General features: G+C 42.7%; 1 protein-coding gene and 1 long non-coding RNA gene across 2 annotated transcripts in view; both read left to right on the top strand.

Annotated features, from left to right (window-relative positions):
* The window catches only part of lncRNA:CR32773 (long non-coding RNA:CR32773), a 223,710-nt gene that overhangs the window by 29,170 nt on the left and 174,565 nt on the right, over nucleotides 1–19,975 (top strand). The window contains exon 2 of the long non-coding RNA NR_123790.1: nucleotides 19,566–19,611. This is a non-coding gene — a long non-coding RNA (long non-coding RNA:CR32773). The remainder of the gene's footprint in view (nucleotides 1–19,565; nucleotides 19,612–19,975) is intronic.
* CG12684 (uncharacterized protein) lies at nucleotides 10,287–11,225 on the top strand. Its single transcript, NM_131945.2, has 2 exons — nucleotides 10,287–10,596; nucleotides 10,649–11,225. Exons 1-2 carry the CDS (start codon nucleotides 10,335–10,337, stop codon nucleotides 11,080–11,082), a joined length of 696 nt encoding a protein of 231 aa, NP_572173.1. The 5' UTR covers nucleotides 10,287–10,334; the 3' UTR covers nucleotides 11,083–11,225.

The following is a 19,975-nucleotide window of genomic DNA, read 5'->3' as shown; positions in this document are numbered from 1 at the left end:
TCGGGGAAGGGAGTGGGTATGGGTATGTGTATGGGTATTGGGTGTTTCGGATGGGGGGTACCTTATGCCATATAGGCCCTTCTATGGATCGCCACTCGATGGCTGTTCAATGGCTTTGGATGTTGGCCGTGTCTCTTCAGTCTTCTGTTTTCCGTCTTCTGCTTCTGAGTCTTCTGCTCAGACACTTAAAAAAAAAAGAGCTTGAAGGTTATGTCTGAAACATGTGGAAAATAGCTCAAGACTGAATCTGTATTTAAAATTTAATTTTTATAAGGCTTTGAATACTAAGAATTTTGTGTATTGTATGCTTTTAATCTGGTAAAACACCATACATATTTTTTTTTGCCTGTATGCTGCTGACATGGGCCTCGACTTCGGGCCGTTGTAGGCCGTTGGCCTAAAATAATGGCCGCAAGAAAATTTCTATATTAAAATGCTTTGCCATGCCTCGGCACTGACAGTTGGCTGGCTTGATTTCTTCTTGAAATCCCAATCCAATCCAATCTTCGTGCCAGTCAAGAAAGAGGCAAGACGCGTCGAGGGGGTGGGGCGAAAGATCTCCTCGATCTTCTCCGGCGCGTTTTAATTGCCCATTGAATACGTAATTTTCGGGCTGCCTTGGCATTTCTTTGCCACGCAGAATAGACAGGCTATATAGATCGCCTTTTAAGGGTCCAGTCGTGTTTTGTACGTTGTTTTCAGATACGAAAAACGAAACAAAATTTCAATTATCACAAATGGCTTGACAATGCGGACAAAACGGAAATGGACAAACCGAAATCGAAGATGTGGAAGTAATGAAATTGAAGTGGAACCGCTGCAATTCCGACTGACTAATGAGTTCCCTCTTTGCAGGCAGTTGTTGCTCTTCCTCTGTTGTGACATTTATTTGCTCCTAATTCCTGCGGTTATCTCCGCCAGAAGGTTAGCCAGAGATAGTCCAATTATGCATGGATTGTCCAGGAAGAGTCATCATCCCAAGACCCATTTCCGATATCTACAATGTTGTGGCTGATGTTTCCATTAGGAGCGGAAGTAGCTAGAGGTTTTTCTTAAGAAGGGCCGAGAATTATTTTTCCAATGCCCTTATCATTTGCATAGGTTCGAGAAGTTCAAAAAAAAAAATTGTAAATAAAAACACTAAACGGAAACCCAATTACAAAGTTCAAGTTGCTTAAATTTCGTATAGAATATTCGAGACAACCCAGAGCTCATTAATCTATTGGAAGATCGTACGCTGGGAAATTTATACATCGACTTAGTTCAATGGATTCCGCCTGTGTTTAACAATTTAAATGGCTCTTGCTGTGGTTCAATCTGCTTGGCTATTCTTCTACGTGCTAAAAATCGAACGAATCCGAACGAATCTCAACCCCAAGAGCATGCTGGCTCTCTCATCAATATTCAACGCATTACAATTGCAATAAGTTCCAGGCAACTTAGTTGATCCCATCGCGTGATCCAATCGGATTACCCCGATCCGATCCGATCCGATAACATATACCATATACGAATCGTCGCCAGTGCGATCAAATCAGCGACATCAGTTGCGGATTTGTATGCTGATTTTGACCCACTTGACTCCGGCTGCGTGTATAGTCCATGAATTGCGATGGGTGTCGAGCTCAAGCCGTTGTTTACTTTGCCGATTGTCTGGGGTGGGGGATAAACAGCTATGTGACTACATAATCTCTTTGGAGGCACTTGGTTGTAATCCCTAATCATTATTATTATGTTAATTTTAATAATAATTGAGATATACGTATCTGTATCTATTTTAACGCTATCAGTGAATAGTTCATAACAGAGGAAGTGACGACACGCAATCGTCTTGGCATGCGACAAGTTCCGGCCTCCCCAGTTCCCTTGGGTTTTCCCCTACGGCATCGAGATCGTAAAGATCATCAGTGTGATGTATGTGGAGCATCGGGCAGAGATAAAAACATCAAAACGCCGACAAAGACAAATACCGAGCGGAACGAGATACAGATACCGGGTAAAACGGCGTTAAAGCTCCACACAAGATGTTTAATATTTGCCCACGATAACAACAGTCTCCGCTTATTACACTTAACTCCAAAGAGCAGCCGACACCTTGTTGTGGGTTTGGTTCTTCGTGTTTTTTTGGCCACCCGGCTGCTGACCTTACCCCTTGCCGCTCGCCCTTGTTTTTATGACCGAGATGATCAAGAGACAAATCCGCGCATCATTAAAAGTTATGACCTACCCCAGGGGCGAGCTCAGATCTGAGGAACTTGCTTCAGAACCCGGGACCCTCGACCCTCGATTCGGGTGGTCGTGATCCGTGGTCCCATTCCGTGTGAGTTGGCCGAGAAATAGTCCCGTTTGAGCATTTATTTTCTTAAACTCATCACATAATATGGATTAACCCTTGGTTTGCCCACTTTTTTTTTTAAATATAATTCAAAAATTAATAATCATCTGTTAGTCTCATTACTTTTTGTTGGGCACTCTCGTTTTTAAGCCCTAATTTCCGTGCTCGATCTTCTCGAGTAAATGGGGATCGGAACAATTGGTATGCAAAGTGCGCGAACTGGCTTAATTTTCTTGTCGGACGGTAAGGCCGTTTCGTTTAATTGCTGCGCCACATTATGTGACAAGAAGCGGAGCGTAGAGCCCCCAAGCCCCCGATTCCCCCACAAAGTCCAGCAACTTTGTTGATAAACAAAAGACCAGACCAAAAACACAGAAACGAAAAAAAAAAAAGAAAGACGAAAAGCAAATATGTCATGTAATAAAACCGCAGCCGCAAAACGTTTCTCTGATAAAATAATTGAAAATAAATGTAATCTAGCCATTTCCCACGATGTGCAGCTGGTCCTCCGTCTCCTCGCAATTGGCACACAGATTATTAAGTTAATTAAATGCTAAATAGCTGGAAACCCGATTCGAGGGAGTTCATTAGGTGGAAATGCGTCTGGGCTCTTGGGCTCTTGGGCTCTGCGTTTCATTCAATTAGCATGCAGTGCGTCTCAAAGGTAAAACTTTGGAAGGTGTACCCCTTCTGGTAGCTCAGTTATCAGTGGGCGGTTGTGCTCCAATTGCCCAAAGATACATATCATCATTGCTCCCATTGGCCGTGTGCATTCCATTTGATATGGGCACTTGCTTGAATTTTAACTAGGAACGACTGAAAGGTCTGTCTTGCGTTTAAAGCTTTCAGCACTTGAAGATCATCAATAGCAACAGTTTATGGGAGATTATTTGTTTAACGAAAAAGTGTTAATCGTTCCCAATATTTACTTTTATGAAGCCATTTCCATTATGTAACCGCAATAAATACCGAGTATTTCACAAACCATTTAATATTTGATACTCCAAACAAAGTTTCCTTAGAATCCTTCAATCCTTCAAGTGTGATCCCACACTTCAAAGCGATATACATATATACAAAAAAAATCCATAGGGAAACCCTATGGACGCTGATTCTCAAGGGGCTAGCACAAAAAAAAAAAAATATAAACAGAAAGAAGACAGTGAAAAGGATAAAGACTAAATCTCACTGCTTATCAGGTGAGATCAGGTGACAAAAATTAACCACACATTGCCACAGAACAGGGAAGAAATCAATAGGAGCAGGGGTTGCAGATGATGGCGGAAACAATTAGGCACCTGACTTCCTCAGGATGCCAAATAAACGGGATGCAGACTGTAACCGATCACGTTCCCACTGGGGGATGTGGGATACAGGGACATGGGATGGATGGATGGATGATCATCGAAGAGTGATGTGGATTTGTGGATGCGACGGACGATCATGCATACACAATGTTGCGTATCATATTTCTTTGGGCCCAACCACTTGGCACTCGGAGTTTTTGGACTTTAGGCCCTCTCAGGTGCGCACCTGATGAGAAAACACAATGAGATGGCCAATCACTTGACCTCTTTCAGGATATTGTTGTTGCTGGAGGTTCAAGTGCGTCTCCAGTGACAGAAAATGTGTTGGCTGCTGCCAGTGGATTATGTCACCAGTGGGCAATTGTGAATGCATACACGGCAAAAAAAAAATATATATATATAGTGCCGCTGTGTGCATTATTTTTAATTTTATAGTACTATTCAATGGATTATCAAACTAATAATATAATACCAAGAAATGTATAATTATTTTCAAATTTTAAAGAAATAAATTATATTAAAATGGGGACTTTTCCAAGTGCAAAGATCGACTACGGCTCTCGGAGTTAGCAAGTCCGAGCGGAGAGTGTGCGCACTGCGAGGGCCATTGATGATGATCCGGCTGGCATATAAATAAGCCCAGCGAAACAGCCCAGCCAGCCAGCCAGCCAGCCAGCAGAAGTGACATCCACATCCCCTCTCAAGGCATCCTCACGTTTTGCCCATAAAATACGTTTTCGACCGAAATTTGTTTTGGTAGCCGTGTGGTAGTTGCCTTTTAAACGATTCCCACGGAGGAACGACGCGCTACTGCGTGGGCGGATACTCAGATACTCAGATACTCAGATACAGAGACAGAGATACTGGATATACTGGATACTGGCAGCCACATCATCATCTGACTGCTCTGCTCTGTCGTCTTACTTACTTACTTACATCATGATCATCGGCTTCGGATTCGGATTCGGATTCAGATGCCCAGATCATCCACAACAGCCCCTCCCAAATTAGTATGCATCGCACAATGCGGCATCGGACATTAAATGTGCGAGAGACACGTCGACCTCAAAAATGGCAAACGGACAGAGTGACGAAAAGCTGGAGCTGCAGATGGAGCATACATTCCATCCAAATCCAAATCCATTGCCATGGAGAACAGCGACATCAGCATGAACGACCACATCGCATCCCCATCAAGTACCAATTTAATGGCAACTCTTCTTCTCTTGAAGCTTGCTTTCCTGCTGCACAGCAAGAAAATCTGGGATAAATACATTAAAATAGCAGGAATGGTATTTAAACGCACATTTGCATCCACAATCATCCGTACTTTGAACATGAAAGTTTATCAAATTCAGATTGCAAGTTAAATTCATCTATTATATATTTGGATCTCTGAAGAAATATATATGTGATAATACCAAATATGTCCCTTTATTTGTATATGCTAATAAGTATGCTTTTTCTCGGTGTGAGGTATTAGTATTCCAGTAACGGATACATCGACAAGAGTTCAACTTTAGCGGAGGAAACTCCCATTCTCGTTTCCATATCCCACAGTCTCTCCGTCTCCGGATGAATGATGCTCGGAGAGTCAACTGAGACCAGGTTTTATGTCTGACACGTTCTTTTAGCTACCTTCCTCGGTTTAATGGACTCCCAGTTAACGATCCAAGTTGCTGGTCGTAAAGCCCATGGCATTGATCATAATCGATGCCACAGGATAATAAACTCTAGGAATGCACTGCAAGTCCATTGATGACTGCAGCAGGTTCATAAAAAGATACTGAAAGTATCATTTTGTCTTTATAAGATTTAATAGTCTCTAGAAACTGCTCGGGAGATAGCGCATATGTAGTATGATGATCTTTTTATTTTTTATACATTTTTCTTAAATGTAATAGCCCCTATAAACTTCGATAATAGAAAAAGCCACTCTGAAGTAGAGATCACTCTTTGGAGACAATTGGACACGATGATCAGCAGTGCGATCACGTGTGTTGCATGGAGGATCTGGTGATGTCTATGGAAATCCTTATAAAGCACGGTTAGAAAATCAAGCGATGCGGTAAGGGATCGATCAATCGTTCAATCTTCGAGCAACAGTTAGGTTCAAGAAACCCCGGGAATCAAGAGAACTGGGATCTCTTTGGGCAGACGGCCAGATCGGCAAGTACTTAAAATTCTGGGAGCAGATCGATGCAGCCCGGAGGCCCAACTATTTGGGACCATGGAAGCCCATGTGCTCATAAAAGCCATCGGTTTGTATTGTATTGGATTGGATTGGTCTGCGGGCTGTGCGATGTGCGATGTCCGAGCTCGCCGCCAAAGTGCGGAGAAATTATCAAAGAGAATGAAAGGAGGAGGGGTCTGGGGTCTTTGGGAGGCGGTCGGTCAGGTACGAGGTCTCAAGTCTGGGGTCTGGACTTTGAAAATGGAAAAGAGAAAGACACTTTAACCACATGACGCAAAAGCAAAGCCAAACGCAAACTCAAACTGAAAACGCAGACAGGGACAGGAAATGCTCTCTGTCATGATCATTTTCCATAATTAAACGGACGCAGCAAAAGACATTGGCCACTTGTGGGTTAAATGGGTTTGTTGGCCCCACTGAATATATATACATAGGTATATCTATATATATGGTTAGCTGGATATGTAGATACTTGACTACTTGGATTACTCGGGTGTCGCGCTTAATTGATTTGTCTTTTGGCGCTTTAGCAATGACTCCGTTTTACTTTTGCACTCTAATAACTGCAACATTGATTCCAGCACCTTGACGAGTCTTTCGATCGGTTATATTCGCTATTAAGACTAGTAGTTTGTTATTTATAAAGAGACTGACAGAATTAGTTTAGGTATATGTTAATTACTTTATGTAACTTAATATAACATTGAGCTGAACATTACAATATAAAATGAACAACCAATTGCAAATTCTTCCATATTCTTTCATATTAATATTGTTCCATTTAAACTTTATGGATTGTTTCTGTATCATTACAAATATATCTCTTGCAGTGTATTAGCCTAGCGACTTGTTTCATTTAGCTGAGCTACCAATTATCGTAGCTAATTGAATTATTTGCACAAGTGAAGAACTTATATTAATTGGCCGGGAGGATGTGGGTTCGCTCAGCACGACATGTGTGGCCTTGACTGGGTGTTGGTGCTATGGGTGTTGACTTGGTTGGTTGGTTGGTTGGTTGGTTGATTTGTTGGCCAAACACCAAGGTGCCATCGATGATTTGGCCCAGATGGTAGCAGAGGCAGAAGCAGCAGCAGCAGGTGGGCGGATGTGGACTTGGATTGTGAATATTCGAATGGCCACCGGTAAATTGCGTTCAAGGCGGTACGTACATACGTGGCGAAGAATCCGGCAACCTTGCCATACGGTACTCGATATTCGATACTAAGCATTCGGTTAATTAGCCAAAAGCCTATCCTATCCAACGCTGCACGAGGAAGGTCTGGGCTAGAAGTGAGACTCTATTGGAGGTTGCTGGCGCTAGTTGAGTGGTGACCCCGACACAAGCCTTCACCGAAAATGTCCAGGAATTTTGTCAATAACGAGATAAGTTAATTTCATATCATATCTGAAGATGAAATAAGCTATTGGAGCTTATTTTTTTCTATCAAAATTGCCTGAGAACCATACGATTTGATTTTTTAAAACAGAGAGGCTTTTTTCCCACTCATACTTACATATGTGTTTTATAAAGAATGTCATAACGTTGTTTTGGATCTCCAAACTGAATCTCCGATCGACGCCCCTCTCTTTGACCCATTTTCTCCCGAATCTGAAACCGAATCCCGATCCCGATTCTGGGCCGCGGGCTTCGGATAGTGGGTGCTCGATAAGCAGGGTAAATATTGAATCAACTGAACCGCAATAAACCCAAACAAACCCGAAAAACCAAAACCAATGAGGCAACAAATCAAAACTCTCTGCCATTCGGATTCTCGTGTGTATATTCCCTGGACCCTCTGGATGGGATGGATATATAAATATGGGTATATATACATGAATATATAGCTCGTATACCCGTTTGTTTGCACCGATGTGTTGGACACCTGCCTGTTGGCCCGATAACTCCATCGAATATGGGATAGATGGGATGCGGACATCTCAGGTATGCCAGTGTCTGTGTCTATATCTTTGTTTGATTTCGCTCTGATCGTGTGAAGGTTTTGACTTATTTTTATGAGTGTTATCTTATCGCTTATGATTTACGATAGAGCTGGCTTGAAGGCTTGAGAATGAACGAAAGTGTTGCAAGATTTTTAGACTACAGACAACAGTGAGAAAAAAAAAACTATGTTGGGCTTGCCGCTTAATAATGTATAAAATAATACATATTTTTTGATAATCGCCTTCTAAGAGGAATCTTCTCTGGATATAAAAATTGATCTGATCACATTCCGACTTTTCATACGTAGTATTGGACAATATTGTTTATATTTTTTCCTATGTGTAGTATTAATCTCGCGCCAAACACGAACGCATTTCATCCGGACGGATGTGAGCATTACTTTTTATGGATATTTATGTAGGGGACGTGACCGTCGAAAATATCCCCTGGTACTCATATAGCTGAAGAAAATCATCGCACGGACATGCACACCGACAGCACACACATGCAAAAGGAGAGAAGAACTCTTTGGGGAGCTGAGTAGTTGTTTTTCGTATTGCTTTAGCAATCGATAAAGATGGGGTTACGGACACCGGACGACTGTTAATGTGTAAAAGCAGGAAATCGACCAACGACACACATTGCCAATCGTTAATCGATCTTCATCGAGCGTAGGAGACGGGACGGGGGGAGATTTTAACGTTGATGATGGTAGATTACGGTAAATCCCGAGACGTGACCAACTTTATGCCCCCATTTTTTACAAGATATATAAGTACATATATTTCATATATAGTAGTAACTGTTGAATAGACTTTATACTTTATTTAGAAATGTAAACATATAACAGAATCTATCTACACATGTCGTTTTATTATATTCTGTATAAGACGACCAGATTGGCTGAGTGAGCACTTTTCAAGTTGGAGTGCTGCAGCCTCCTTACGTAAGGGCTGACCTCGGGTAACACGACCGTCTGGAGCCAGTCTGCGATCATATGGCGAAACCTGAGTTCCTGGTCCTGGTACGGAACCATCCAATCCAGTTCAATCCAACCAGCCAGCCATCCGTCCATTAAGCCAGACCATTCGTGCGAGTTTCTTGGGTGTTGGCTAATAAACGTGATGCATTGCGCGTGCGCAAAGTTTCCCCCTTCGCGTCCCTGTTCTAGAAATGATAGCGTTGATAAGGCCATCGAAAGTGATACTAGACATGCGATAGCGCATCACGGACATGGTAAGCGAATACCTTTGGGAACTAACCATCACGAAAGGCGCCGCGCGAAAAGAGCTTCTCCTTCATTGTGCTCCAGAACTTGAGACGCAAGTGCTCACTGCTTTTGGCCTTGTCAGCTGATCTCGCAGCGATTTCCAAATCTAAAAGTGACTAATGTGACCAAAAAAAAAAAACGTATTTATATATCTTTAATCTGGTAAAAGCCCAACTTGATATCACAACATTATTCACTATGGGCGCTTTTAAGTAAAATATATTTGCGGGCTGTTTCGAACGAAAACCCGGCAGTGATTTGATCGCATTTCCAGGCAATTGATATGCGGCCACTTCCTCCTGAGCGGAGCTTGGATGTTTGGATGCCTTTCGAGGCCTTTTGAAAAGGCCCAAAGATATACAAAAAAAAAAAAAAAATAAAAACTCTGCTGTTAATTACAACAGCAACAAGATGCCGCATTGCATTAGCAGAAATCAAACATGCAACGCAGCCAAGAGTCAGCCGACCAAACAGATGGATGGATTGGATGGATGGATGGTGGAGCTACTGCTACCAAATAGTTGCAACATTTTCAATTATGAAATGCTTCTTTTTCAGTGGATTGTGTGCAGGCCCGATCCGGCGATCCATCCGATTATATAAAGTGAGGCGAGCGTAAATCATAAAAGCGGCGAATGTATCTTGCAGATACCGAAAATTGCATCGCAGCGCAGCGCGTGCCGTCAGCAACAAAAAAAAAACGACGTTAGCTCATCGAAGGTGGCAAAGTGGGCGGGGGGCGGTCGTGCAGGTGGTACAGTGGGTGGCGGTGGGTGGCGTTGGGTGGTGGTGGGCTTCTCTGTTGTTTTTGTTAATTACACGGCAGCAGCAGCCGGTTGCTAGTTGCGCATGCGCCTCAAATTTGTTGCATTTACGCGAGATATTTATTATGATTTCGCCGAGGTTTCTGCGCCGTTTTATTTTTCATTTTTCTCTTTTGTATTTTGTTTGTTTTATGAATGCGGCAAATGGTAAATGGAAATTGAAGAGGAAGATTGCATGATGCACCACTAGATGCGGTTGTTAGCTCGTTGCATTTGGCAACTTTGCCCATTTTATAATTTCTGATATATATTTCATTCTAATTGATACCATGTTCAGTACATACGAGTATGTATGTACATATATCTCCTAGCAGGCTGTGAATTAATGATTTCGAACCAAAGTCAATCGTTTGGCAGATCCCTTTATTTCCAGTCATTCTCAACAAACACATTCACTGGGTCGTGTCATACGAGTCGACCCTTAAGTTAATATACATACATATAAGTTAAGCTAGAATCGAGATGTCAAAGCAAAACGTTCAGAAAGATCAATGCGTTCGTTGCTTGCACTGCAAAAAAGTGATCCAATGTTCACGTTTCGATAGCGGTGGCTTACTGCGTCACATCGAATATGAGCATCCGGAATTATTCACAATGGCCCGTTCCAAACTTAGAAATGTTTACAATCCCTCAACGGATCAGAGCTACTGGGCTTGCGAGGTACGAAAAAGAATGATGTCTAATGTATCGGATTCGGAACTTAATTCACAAAATTTGGGGCGATGTAAGTTGATAATGAGACTAGATTATATACCTAATGTGAATATGATTCGCAGGTAAGAACAAAAAGAGGACCTCTAGCGATAGCATATCGAAAAAATCATCGACTGCCAAGTGCAATGTGGCTGCTGCCAACTATTCATGTCCGCACTCAAAAGCCAAGAACAGTACATGTCCAAAAGCCAGGACCAATGGTCCGTGTTCACCGCACCACATGATCTTTCGAAAGATGGCCTACAAGTCCTCCGCTAGGCGATGGTGTGCCATGGATGGTAGTATCTTCTGTCCCGCTTGCGGTTATAAGAAGCGTCCAGTGGTCAAATGCGCATCCGGATGGAATTCCAGATGGTGTTCATGGGCCTTTTGCTTTATGCCCTGTCTGAAGAGCTCGGATAATGGGGAGAATATATACTGTGGCCATTGCAACACCTTTTTGGGCGCCTTCAATCGCGAGAAGCAAAGTCTCAAGCCGAACAAGCTGTATGCTTAATGTCACAGCTTTAAAGATGTTTCAACGCAAGTATTTCCCATTTGGTCGCAGTCTTTCAAAATTGTTTGTTTACAAAGCATCATTGTATAGCTCTTATAGATTTAAATTACAAATTTACGCTTGCACGCCTCAAATAAATACACAAAAGGAAGATTGTTTAATTTGTTTCCAATAAGGCAGTTTTATTAGCTTGAGTCTTGTATATTGTAAACTTGTTGACTATTTGTATATTGTACAATTCTTCTTTTGCTGGAAGACCCTACCGAAGAATCCCCAAAGACTCTTGTAGATTCCCAGGTCGTACATATTTTGGCCGTGGCAAATACAACATGACATGGAGAGCAGATCTCCAACCTGGCGTTGTGACAGATATGAGCAATTAGGTGAGTGGTTGGTGTTTCTCGCTTTTTTTTTTTTTTTTTTTTGTTGTTGGTACACCTGGGCCACCCTGGTCAGCGAGTTGAAATGAAATTGGTGGGGAAAGATGGTGGCAGAGGGCTAACGGAAACTGCTGACCACTTATCCAGTTCGGTCAGCTTTCATCTAAGTCGCAGCACCATATCTTTTATGGCAATAAAACATATTACGAGTTGTTTGCTGCTGGTGTTTCTTAGTCACTTGGATTTTTTCTCATTTTGTGTTTTCTCGTTTCTTTGGGCGCAGTTAAAACGACACTCGTCTCGGGGTCAAAAGGTGCTGAGAACGAGCCGCCAAAATGATGCTGAAATTGTGGAAAACCGAAACTTGTTTCACCTGAACTCTGCTGCTGTCGTGTTGAAATACATATTTCGGACATTTGGTTCAGATCACCGAGCAGCCAAGTACTTTCCCAAAGAAATCTTCGAGGAGCCCTGAGAAAGTTTCAGGCCAAATGAAAGGATTAAGGGGGCAGCACGAAAAAGTTGACTAATTGGTCAGGCAGCTGATCGCAGATCGTCTATATCTTTTCAAAGACAATTGATCGAAGCAGTGCGGAAGGGTGAGGTTAGGGATTTTAACACGCAGGCGAGTGGCCAAGGGAAAGATCATCATCATCATCATCCCGTTTCGGGATGCTGCTCTACTTACGCCCCGGGGATCTGATCTGTCACCTTTAGCAGGAAAGTGGAAAACAAAAACAAAAAAAAAAGAAGTGGAAAGAGGTTTGCAAGAGAATAGGGTGGTGAACCCATAAATCAACAACGGTTGATGAGCAGAAACCAGTTTGGCGACTTAACCCTTTTCTCTCCTTCTTAGTTTTCTTGGACAACATCCTGTTTCGTTACGCTAGATAAGTTTACCCTTTCCCCCTTTGATCTGCTGACCAATGTCCAATGGGCACACGAAAATCTTGAACTTTCCAGCCCAAAAACTAATTGAATTTTCTGCTGCCGATGTGCGATCTCTTTCGACCCGAAGAGAAGGGTCCATTTCAATTTCATTAAAAATGTCCGAGAATGTTCTTTGATCTTTCAACTCTGTGCAAATTGGGATGCTAAGGGTTGGGCCGTTTTCTTCAGGGGTTGCAGAGGTTAGACGAAAGTCAAGGGCCATTTTTGGGTTAGAAAATGTCAGTTTTTGCACTCCATTATGGAAGCTGTACAGGGGTCATCTCAGAAGTGTGGACCAATGGAAACTCTCAATTTGAGTTCGAGGAGTTCGACAATTGGTCAAAATCGCTGCTTATGTTTGAGGACATAATTTGCATATTGACTATATGCAATTTGGTTTCAATTTATGAACATTTTCATTGCTCTGTATTTTTTTCTTCTTCGAAATTCCGAACCGACCGTTGGTCATCCTTCGCCGAATTTCTGCTAATCCTTGACCGAAACTTGCCCTGCTTTAATTTGGCCTGCCATTCATCGGACACGTCCTGGACTTTCAACTAAAAAAAAAAGATGTACATAAGGTGAAAAACAAAACAAAGGCGGCTACAAAAAACGGCGAAAACCGTTACGCCTTGGCACAATGCCCAAGGGTCCTGCCAGCTTGTCCTTTAGCATTTTCCCTCTGCCGATCTCGTTTCTTGCGCGCCTGCAACGCCAGTCACTGACCTCATTTCGATCGGGTTCGGTAGGTCCTTCGTCCTTCGTGCTCGTCTTGGTACGTTTCCAGCTCAGCTGAAAGCGAAACAGAACCAACTTGCAATTAAGACTGCTAAATGCCCAGAATATCCGATGCCAGGACATTTTAACAACAGGGCAAGGATCGAGAGATAGTCGAAGGTGCTTTCAAAGGGGAGCATCTTTAAGCAAACACATATATCAACCAACGTTCGAAAATACTTATGAACATGGTCGTGAACTCAGTCGATCTTAATTTACAATGATAGCAAAGGTTTAATTGTGATTTTGAACTGCAAATTAAAATCTTATCTCTAACCACTTTTTGTGCGCCCTGAGAAATCCTGCCAGCTAATCCCATCAATAAGATATTTCGCTTGCCCTCAAGAATAGCCAGAGATAAATCGCCGCTAGATCAAACTCTCATTAACCCAGAAAAGGTGCGGCTGCGGATCCATAAATTATCATTTTAACGGCCAAGGAGCAAGGGTCGCCAAAAGCCAGGAGCAGTAAGGAGAAGGGAATAAAAGAAGTGACTGCGTCATAAAACAAATTCCTAATCAAGGGATTCCGGATCAAATTGTAATACGCATGTTGACCGCTCCGAAAACGGGATGACCAAGATCTCGGTGAACTGGTCAGCTAAATGAAATATGAGTTCAAAGGGGCTTGGAATGGCAAAAAATGGGAGGAGGGAGGATCGGCTGGTCAAGCGTGTAATGCATAAGGATGTGAGAATATATACATATACACCTATATATGTACATATATATGTCTTGGCGATGGCAATTTCACAGAGGTCCGGCCCAAATCAAGATCATTGACCAAGAAGGACCAACCCAACTAATATTCAAATGAGGTCGCCGTTTTTCTGGGCCCGAGGGCCCGTAAATTAAGGCGACTGCTGATGATGACTGCTGCTGACCAACTGCAATTTCACAAGGGCAAAGGGGACAAGGGGAAGGGTCGGGATCGGGATCGGGATCAGGAGCGGGATCATCGGAAGGGTGAGAGATCTCTAAGGGGAAGACGGGTTGAGTAACGAGCGCGAACTCATTACAATGGGAGCAAAACGGAAACTGGAATTCGGTAGGGATGCAAAGAAAAGTGCAGTGTCCCACCTCAAGACGACCTCCGAAATGAGACCAAAGACCAAAGACCGAAGACGCACGAGCAGCAACCCCTTTATGGTCTTAAAACTGGACAATGGTCAGCTACCGGCTACTTAATGTCCCTTTTGCCGGAGCAGGCTCATTTGCATTTTTCTCGCGATCTCTCGCGTCCATTTATTTATTTACTTAATTTCATTTGCTCGATGGGAACTTTCCTCGACCGTTGGTCACTCCTGGCCCCTGGCCGCTGGCCCCTGGCTCCTTTGTTCCACCTATGTATATCTATATAGACGTGGTCCATTGTACAGTGGACGTCGTCTATTGTTTTCCTATGTCATGTCCGACAAGAGCTGCAAACTAAGGAGAAACTAAGAATCGAAAATCAGGAATCGGGAAACCTAAGCCAAAGGGGCCAACAAAGCTCACTCGGGGGCAAACTCGTTTATGTCCGCTTGGGTTCAAGTGAGACATATGTACATATAGCATATACATACATATAACACTCATTTCGCGGCAATCATTCGGTACCTAACAGCTGTGATCCGCGATCCCAGATCAAGTCACTAATTATATGCCTCGATTTTGGGACAACTTTTGGGCGGGAAGCATAGAGTAATGGAGATGTGAAAAGCTTTTTTTAGTGGCCACTACATATCTCTTGTCTACAGAATAATCTTGAAATATGAATTATATCAAATATAAATATATACATAAATATAAATATAAATTAGTATTAATACTCTTAATTACCCATGAGTTAAAATAATTAGTGTTCATTATTTCACTTGATAAATCAGCGCACATTCATCATGGCTGATGGCATATTGATGTGACCATTTGCGCCGCATTTGGTGACCTGTGGAGTGAAGTTCAGCCAGTTAATTACTTAATTTCATGCAGTTTATGCCCCGAAAGCCAAGCCCTGGCCAACATCCACCCTCGATGGAGATAGGGAGAAAATTTCCAACCCAAAAACCCAAAAACCCGAGACCAGAAAACTAGAAATGCTGAAGAGTCAACAGCTCATCATTGGGGATGTGGAAATGCGTATTTCATTCGGTGGGTTTGATGCGGCGCTTAATCGTGACTTTTAACGCACATCCGTCCACAGAGGATGGGCAGTAAGGTGAGGTTAAAGGTTATAGGGTGTGGTGCTCGACCAGAAACCGAAAATCCCCCCACCCACGCCCAGCGGGAAAGCAGATGCTTTTTGGGTTCGTAATCCCAGAGGTTCTGGCATTTTAGATGGCAGACGTCGAATAATTGCATTTGGCACGCTCACTCAGCGCTTCGTTTTTTATTTTGGAACTGTTTATTTTTTTTTGTCCAGACCAGACATCTGACATTTGGCCAAGAGAAAATGCATCAAATCCTGGACTGACAACAGAAAGAAAGCACACTTTAAAAGTATATATTAAGTCTTATTTTTTGCTCTGCAAAAGCTGAAAAAAAAATGAGAGAATGCTGCGAGGAAAGTGAGGTGCACTTTGGTTGTAGCACATATCCGTATTTCCTTCCGCCCAGGAAACACTTTTCCTGCTTTTCATGCTTTAGTTTCGATTTCCTTTTAGTCTTTACGCTACACAGACTTTTCGACCAGCCCCATAAATATATTTAATTCAAACAAAGTATGTGTATTTATTTACACGCCAGACACGAAGAGTCTGCCAATTTGAGCACCCAGATCTCCGTTTAACTTCGAGTAGTATTTGTTTAGCTTTAGATGGAAGAGAGTACTTGGATATCGGTGCAAAAAAAGAATATATATATATATATATATATATAAATACATTTTAAAGCCTTACCTGTAGACTTAATTCAATTACGTGTAAATAAAAACGAGATAAAAATTAAAATCGGGAAAAAAAGGCAAACGCAACGAAATCGAAAATGAAACCGATGCAATTATCACGTGCAAGCCATGAAACTGGTACAAAGCAAAAGGCCGACAAATGAGGAGATGAGGGGGAATAATTGGGTAAAGAAGTGGGCAAAAGTAAATCAAAAGTAAAAGGCTATATATTCGAAAGAGGACAGCGAATGAGCTAATTGTTGAAGTAGCATAATTCTTGTTTACAAATTAAAACTTATATAATGTTGGCACTTTTTAAAGTAATTGTATTACAATTTTATTCAGAGGCTTTCACATCAAAGGTTTTATTACGCGTATAAGACCACAAATAGTCGTAAAGTGGCAACGAAATGCTTCTTTGAACATCTCCCTGGAAAAGGCATATACAAATTTCAGGTGATAATCCACCCACATTTGCATGTGGATTCAAATGACAACACTTACGCTCCAGATAAGGACGTTTTCCCAGCATTTTCCCACGCGCAGCAAACGCTTATCACCCGAGCTTTCCATGGGACCCGCATAGGTATCCAAAAAATAAAAACAAACCCCAGAGATCCCAAGCAGTTCCCAAATGGGAGCCAGTGGCTCTTTCTCCGTTTTGGGTTTCTGATAAGAAGCTCCATATCTTTTGCCATATGGGCCGGACTTGGTTGGGATTGCTTTCCCGCCATTTGCTCAGCGGACCGAAGACAGCCGCCCAAGAGCAAGACAGTTGTGCGCCCCAGGTGGAAATGGAAGTGGAAGTGGAAGTGGGAATTTGGAATGGGAATGGGAATGGGAATGGAAGGAGGTCCCTCGATAAGGCGTGGGTATGTAGGAAACGGAGGAACGAGGAATTGTCGTGTGTCGTCTGTCGTTGGTCTTCTAACGGCTGCTACACTCGCCGAAAATCGAGTGTACTTATAGAGTTGAAAGGAAAAATTTGGTAGAATTTAATAGTACCTAATATTGTTATTCGTATCCAGCTTACGCTGCCAACATCTTGAAATGGAATATTCCTTGAAGTGAAATTAGATGACTGCATTTTTTTTCCGTGTCATACATACATATATGGCAATGTCACGCCGAGGATCTCAGGCCACTGGACTAACTCTTCCAGCTGACGCTATAGTTATAATGGTAACACGGTGGCACGGGCGAGATTAGAAGGACGAATCCCAAATCAACTGAGTCGCTCGAGCGTTGCCCACAAACCTCTGGAAAGACGTAGAAAAGAGGATAGTATGTAAAAGGAGAAGGACGAGGAGGAAGCCAAGAAAATTACGGAACCCTGACAAAATGACCAGCTGCCATAACACATCATTCCGCATTCGTCACAATCTTGATAGTGCAATGTCAACTTGAGAACTTGACCATATTACAAGTGGGTCGCATCCAAGGGGCAGTTGTGGAACTTCTTCTTCGATTCGAGGCTTCCTAAGCTGATTAAGCCAGGACGAGAAGCCATGTCCTTGTCTTCTCGCTAACAATAACTATCAGCAATAAGCTTTCAAAACTCTACAGATGGCCTCGAAGAGGAAATCCATTAAATCAATTAAGATTAGCAAATACGAAACAAGCATTTGGGTTGTAAGGAAAGAAATTGTAAGCCAATTTGAAGGAATGCCCATGTATCCCAAGTCTGGAAAGCCAGTCAGTAGTCGGTCGTGAACTTATCAGAGACATCAAGAACTTCTGTTGCCAGCAGCTGGACCCAGCGCCTCAAGACTTGGCGGCCTGGCCACCATCTGTACTGCATAGAGATGGCCAACAACAGGGAGAAGCGGGAGAAGAATGCGTTCGCGTTCACGTTCAGGTTTAGGAGGTAAAAAAAAATGTCATGTGGGTTCGCCCTTCGACTGAGCAGGGGCACGTGCCCTCTCAAGCGCGAAGTGCAACTGCAACTGCAGCGTCGAGATGCCCCCGACTTTGGACTTGATCTTCTCTCGGGCGCCCTTCCCTTTTTTCCGTTTTTTTTTCGTTTTTTTTTTTCGTTTTTTTTTTGTTTTGTGTTCCACCGCTCATCTGAAGTATCTGGGTATCTGTAGTATCCAAGTATCTTCTCATATCTAGCCATCTCTATCTCTTTGTGTGCACTTCCGGCGCTGCGGTTGAGTGTGCTCTACCTTTATAGTTATATGCACCTATGTATATGTACCTTTCCCTGTTCCATCATCAACATCATCATCATCTTTTCTTTAATTGCTTTTGTACTGTCCTGGCTATTTTAGCATTCCCGCAGGTTTTTCCTTATTTTCTTCAGGGGCCTCTTCTTTATGTTACAATGGTACAATAAGGCACACTATGCTGTTATACTTGGGGTTGACTTCTGCTGCTACATTTATTTTTTTCCTTCGCTCTTCTTTTTTCCTATTAAAACGTCCCCGGCATTGCAGTTAAATTAGATTAAGCAGTCATGCACATGTCTTCCCTTTTTCCCGCACCCTACAGAAAAAAAAATATATATATATAGATATATATGCCTTACCTTTAATTTTCCTGCCCCCTTGAGTGTCAGTTGCGAGGCTCTGGGATGCTAGGATGGGAGTCAGAACACCAGGATCTGGGTTGACTTACATGGTTTTTGTTGGGACAGTTTGGTTGTTTAATTGACAGAAGGGAGAGGAAGGTGACTCGTTAGCTAGGCAAGAACCATTGTTGATTTTAGAAATGAAATGAAATGAAACTGTTTAAATTCCAACTAAAACTTTTATAAATTGAATTGAGCCATCCGTTCAGCTGCTCCGTTGGTGCCCCTGCCCCAAAATATGATGCTGCTTATCCCGCTGCAGTTGCAACTGCCTTGGCAGAGCGGCAACCTTGGCAACTGCCGCGATATCCTGATGCTGCAACACGATGCGGTGAACAGGTAGCGATCGTTGAACCTGTTTCTGTTCCTTTGAAGCGAACCCCCAACCCTCGGTTTTAATGGGCCGGGACGGGACAGGCCGGGCGAACAGGTGCATCCAGGAATTGAGAAGCGGAGGATCCTCGCACGCGCTGCATCCCTGCCACACATGATCGCAACTCGTAAATAAACGAAAACCGAAAGGGGCACGTGCCGCTCAATGTGCAAGGATCAAGGATCTCCCCCTTTGGCAATTCTATCTGCAACTGCAACACATCATCGGCAACGTCATTGTCCTCCTGCAGGATCTTTTCCCGTTTCTGTTTCTGTATTTTAGTTCCCTCTTTTCCAACAATGATGATGATGATGTTGATGATGCGATGGTACCTGTTCCTGGTAGTCCATCCACTCCTTCTTCGTTTTCTTAGTGCAAGCTGCATTTCTGCGGTTTCTTGGCTCGTGCCTGGCCCAAAAACCGTCCAACTTTGGCTCCAATTTGGGCCAACACTGCAAAAAAAACAACACATACAATTGTTATGCAGTTAAACTTTAACGTTAAACATTAAGTCCAAACTAATATTGCTTTTTCTATCTATCTACGATATATATATTAATGTTAATTCATCTTTTCTATCTGGTTTTAGGATCAATTTCTTTAAAGCGAACTTCGATATATCAATACTTAGAAAGGTAAGTGTCTTTATTATTTGTTATACATTTTATGGCAATACAAAGGACTACAAGGATTGTACAATATATTGAGATCTTCACTGTGCACGGACAGCTGAGATCGGGCTTAATAATTAACTTGGGGATCGGCTTGACCGCAGCATCCCTCGAAAAAGGACAGCTGAAAGGAGCTGGCTGTCTGGCTCCACTTCATCATTCGCCTCGTGCCAATGGCCCAATTAGGCAACCAATTATTACTAAATGGGCGCACCTTTCTCCTCCAACCCTCGTGGGTCGATTGTTATATGTTTTATGTTATGGGCACTTTGAAGTCGAAAGCGGAGGGTTCCAGCACGCCCACAATCGGACAAATCATTGCGTAACT

This window comes from Drosophila melanogaster, chromosome X (assembly GCF_000001215.4).
Source record: "Drosophila melanogaster chromosome X".
Taxonomy (NCBI): Eukaryota; Metazoa; Arthropoda; class Insecta; order Diptera; family Drosophilidae; genus Drosophila; species Drosophila melanogaster.
This window is presented reverse-complemented; position numbering and strand designations above follow the sequence as displayed.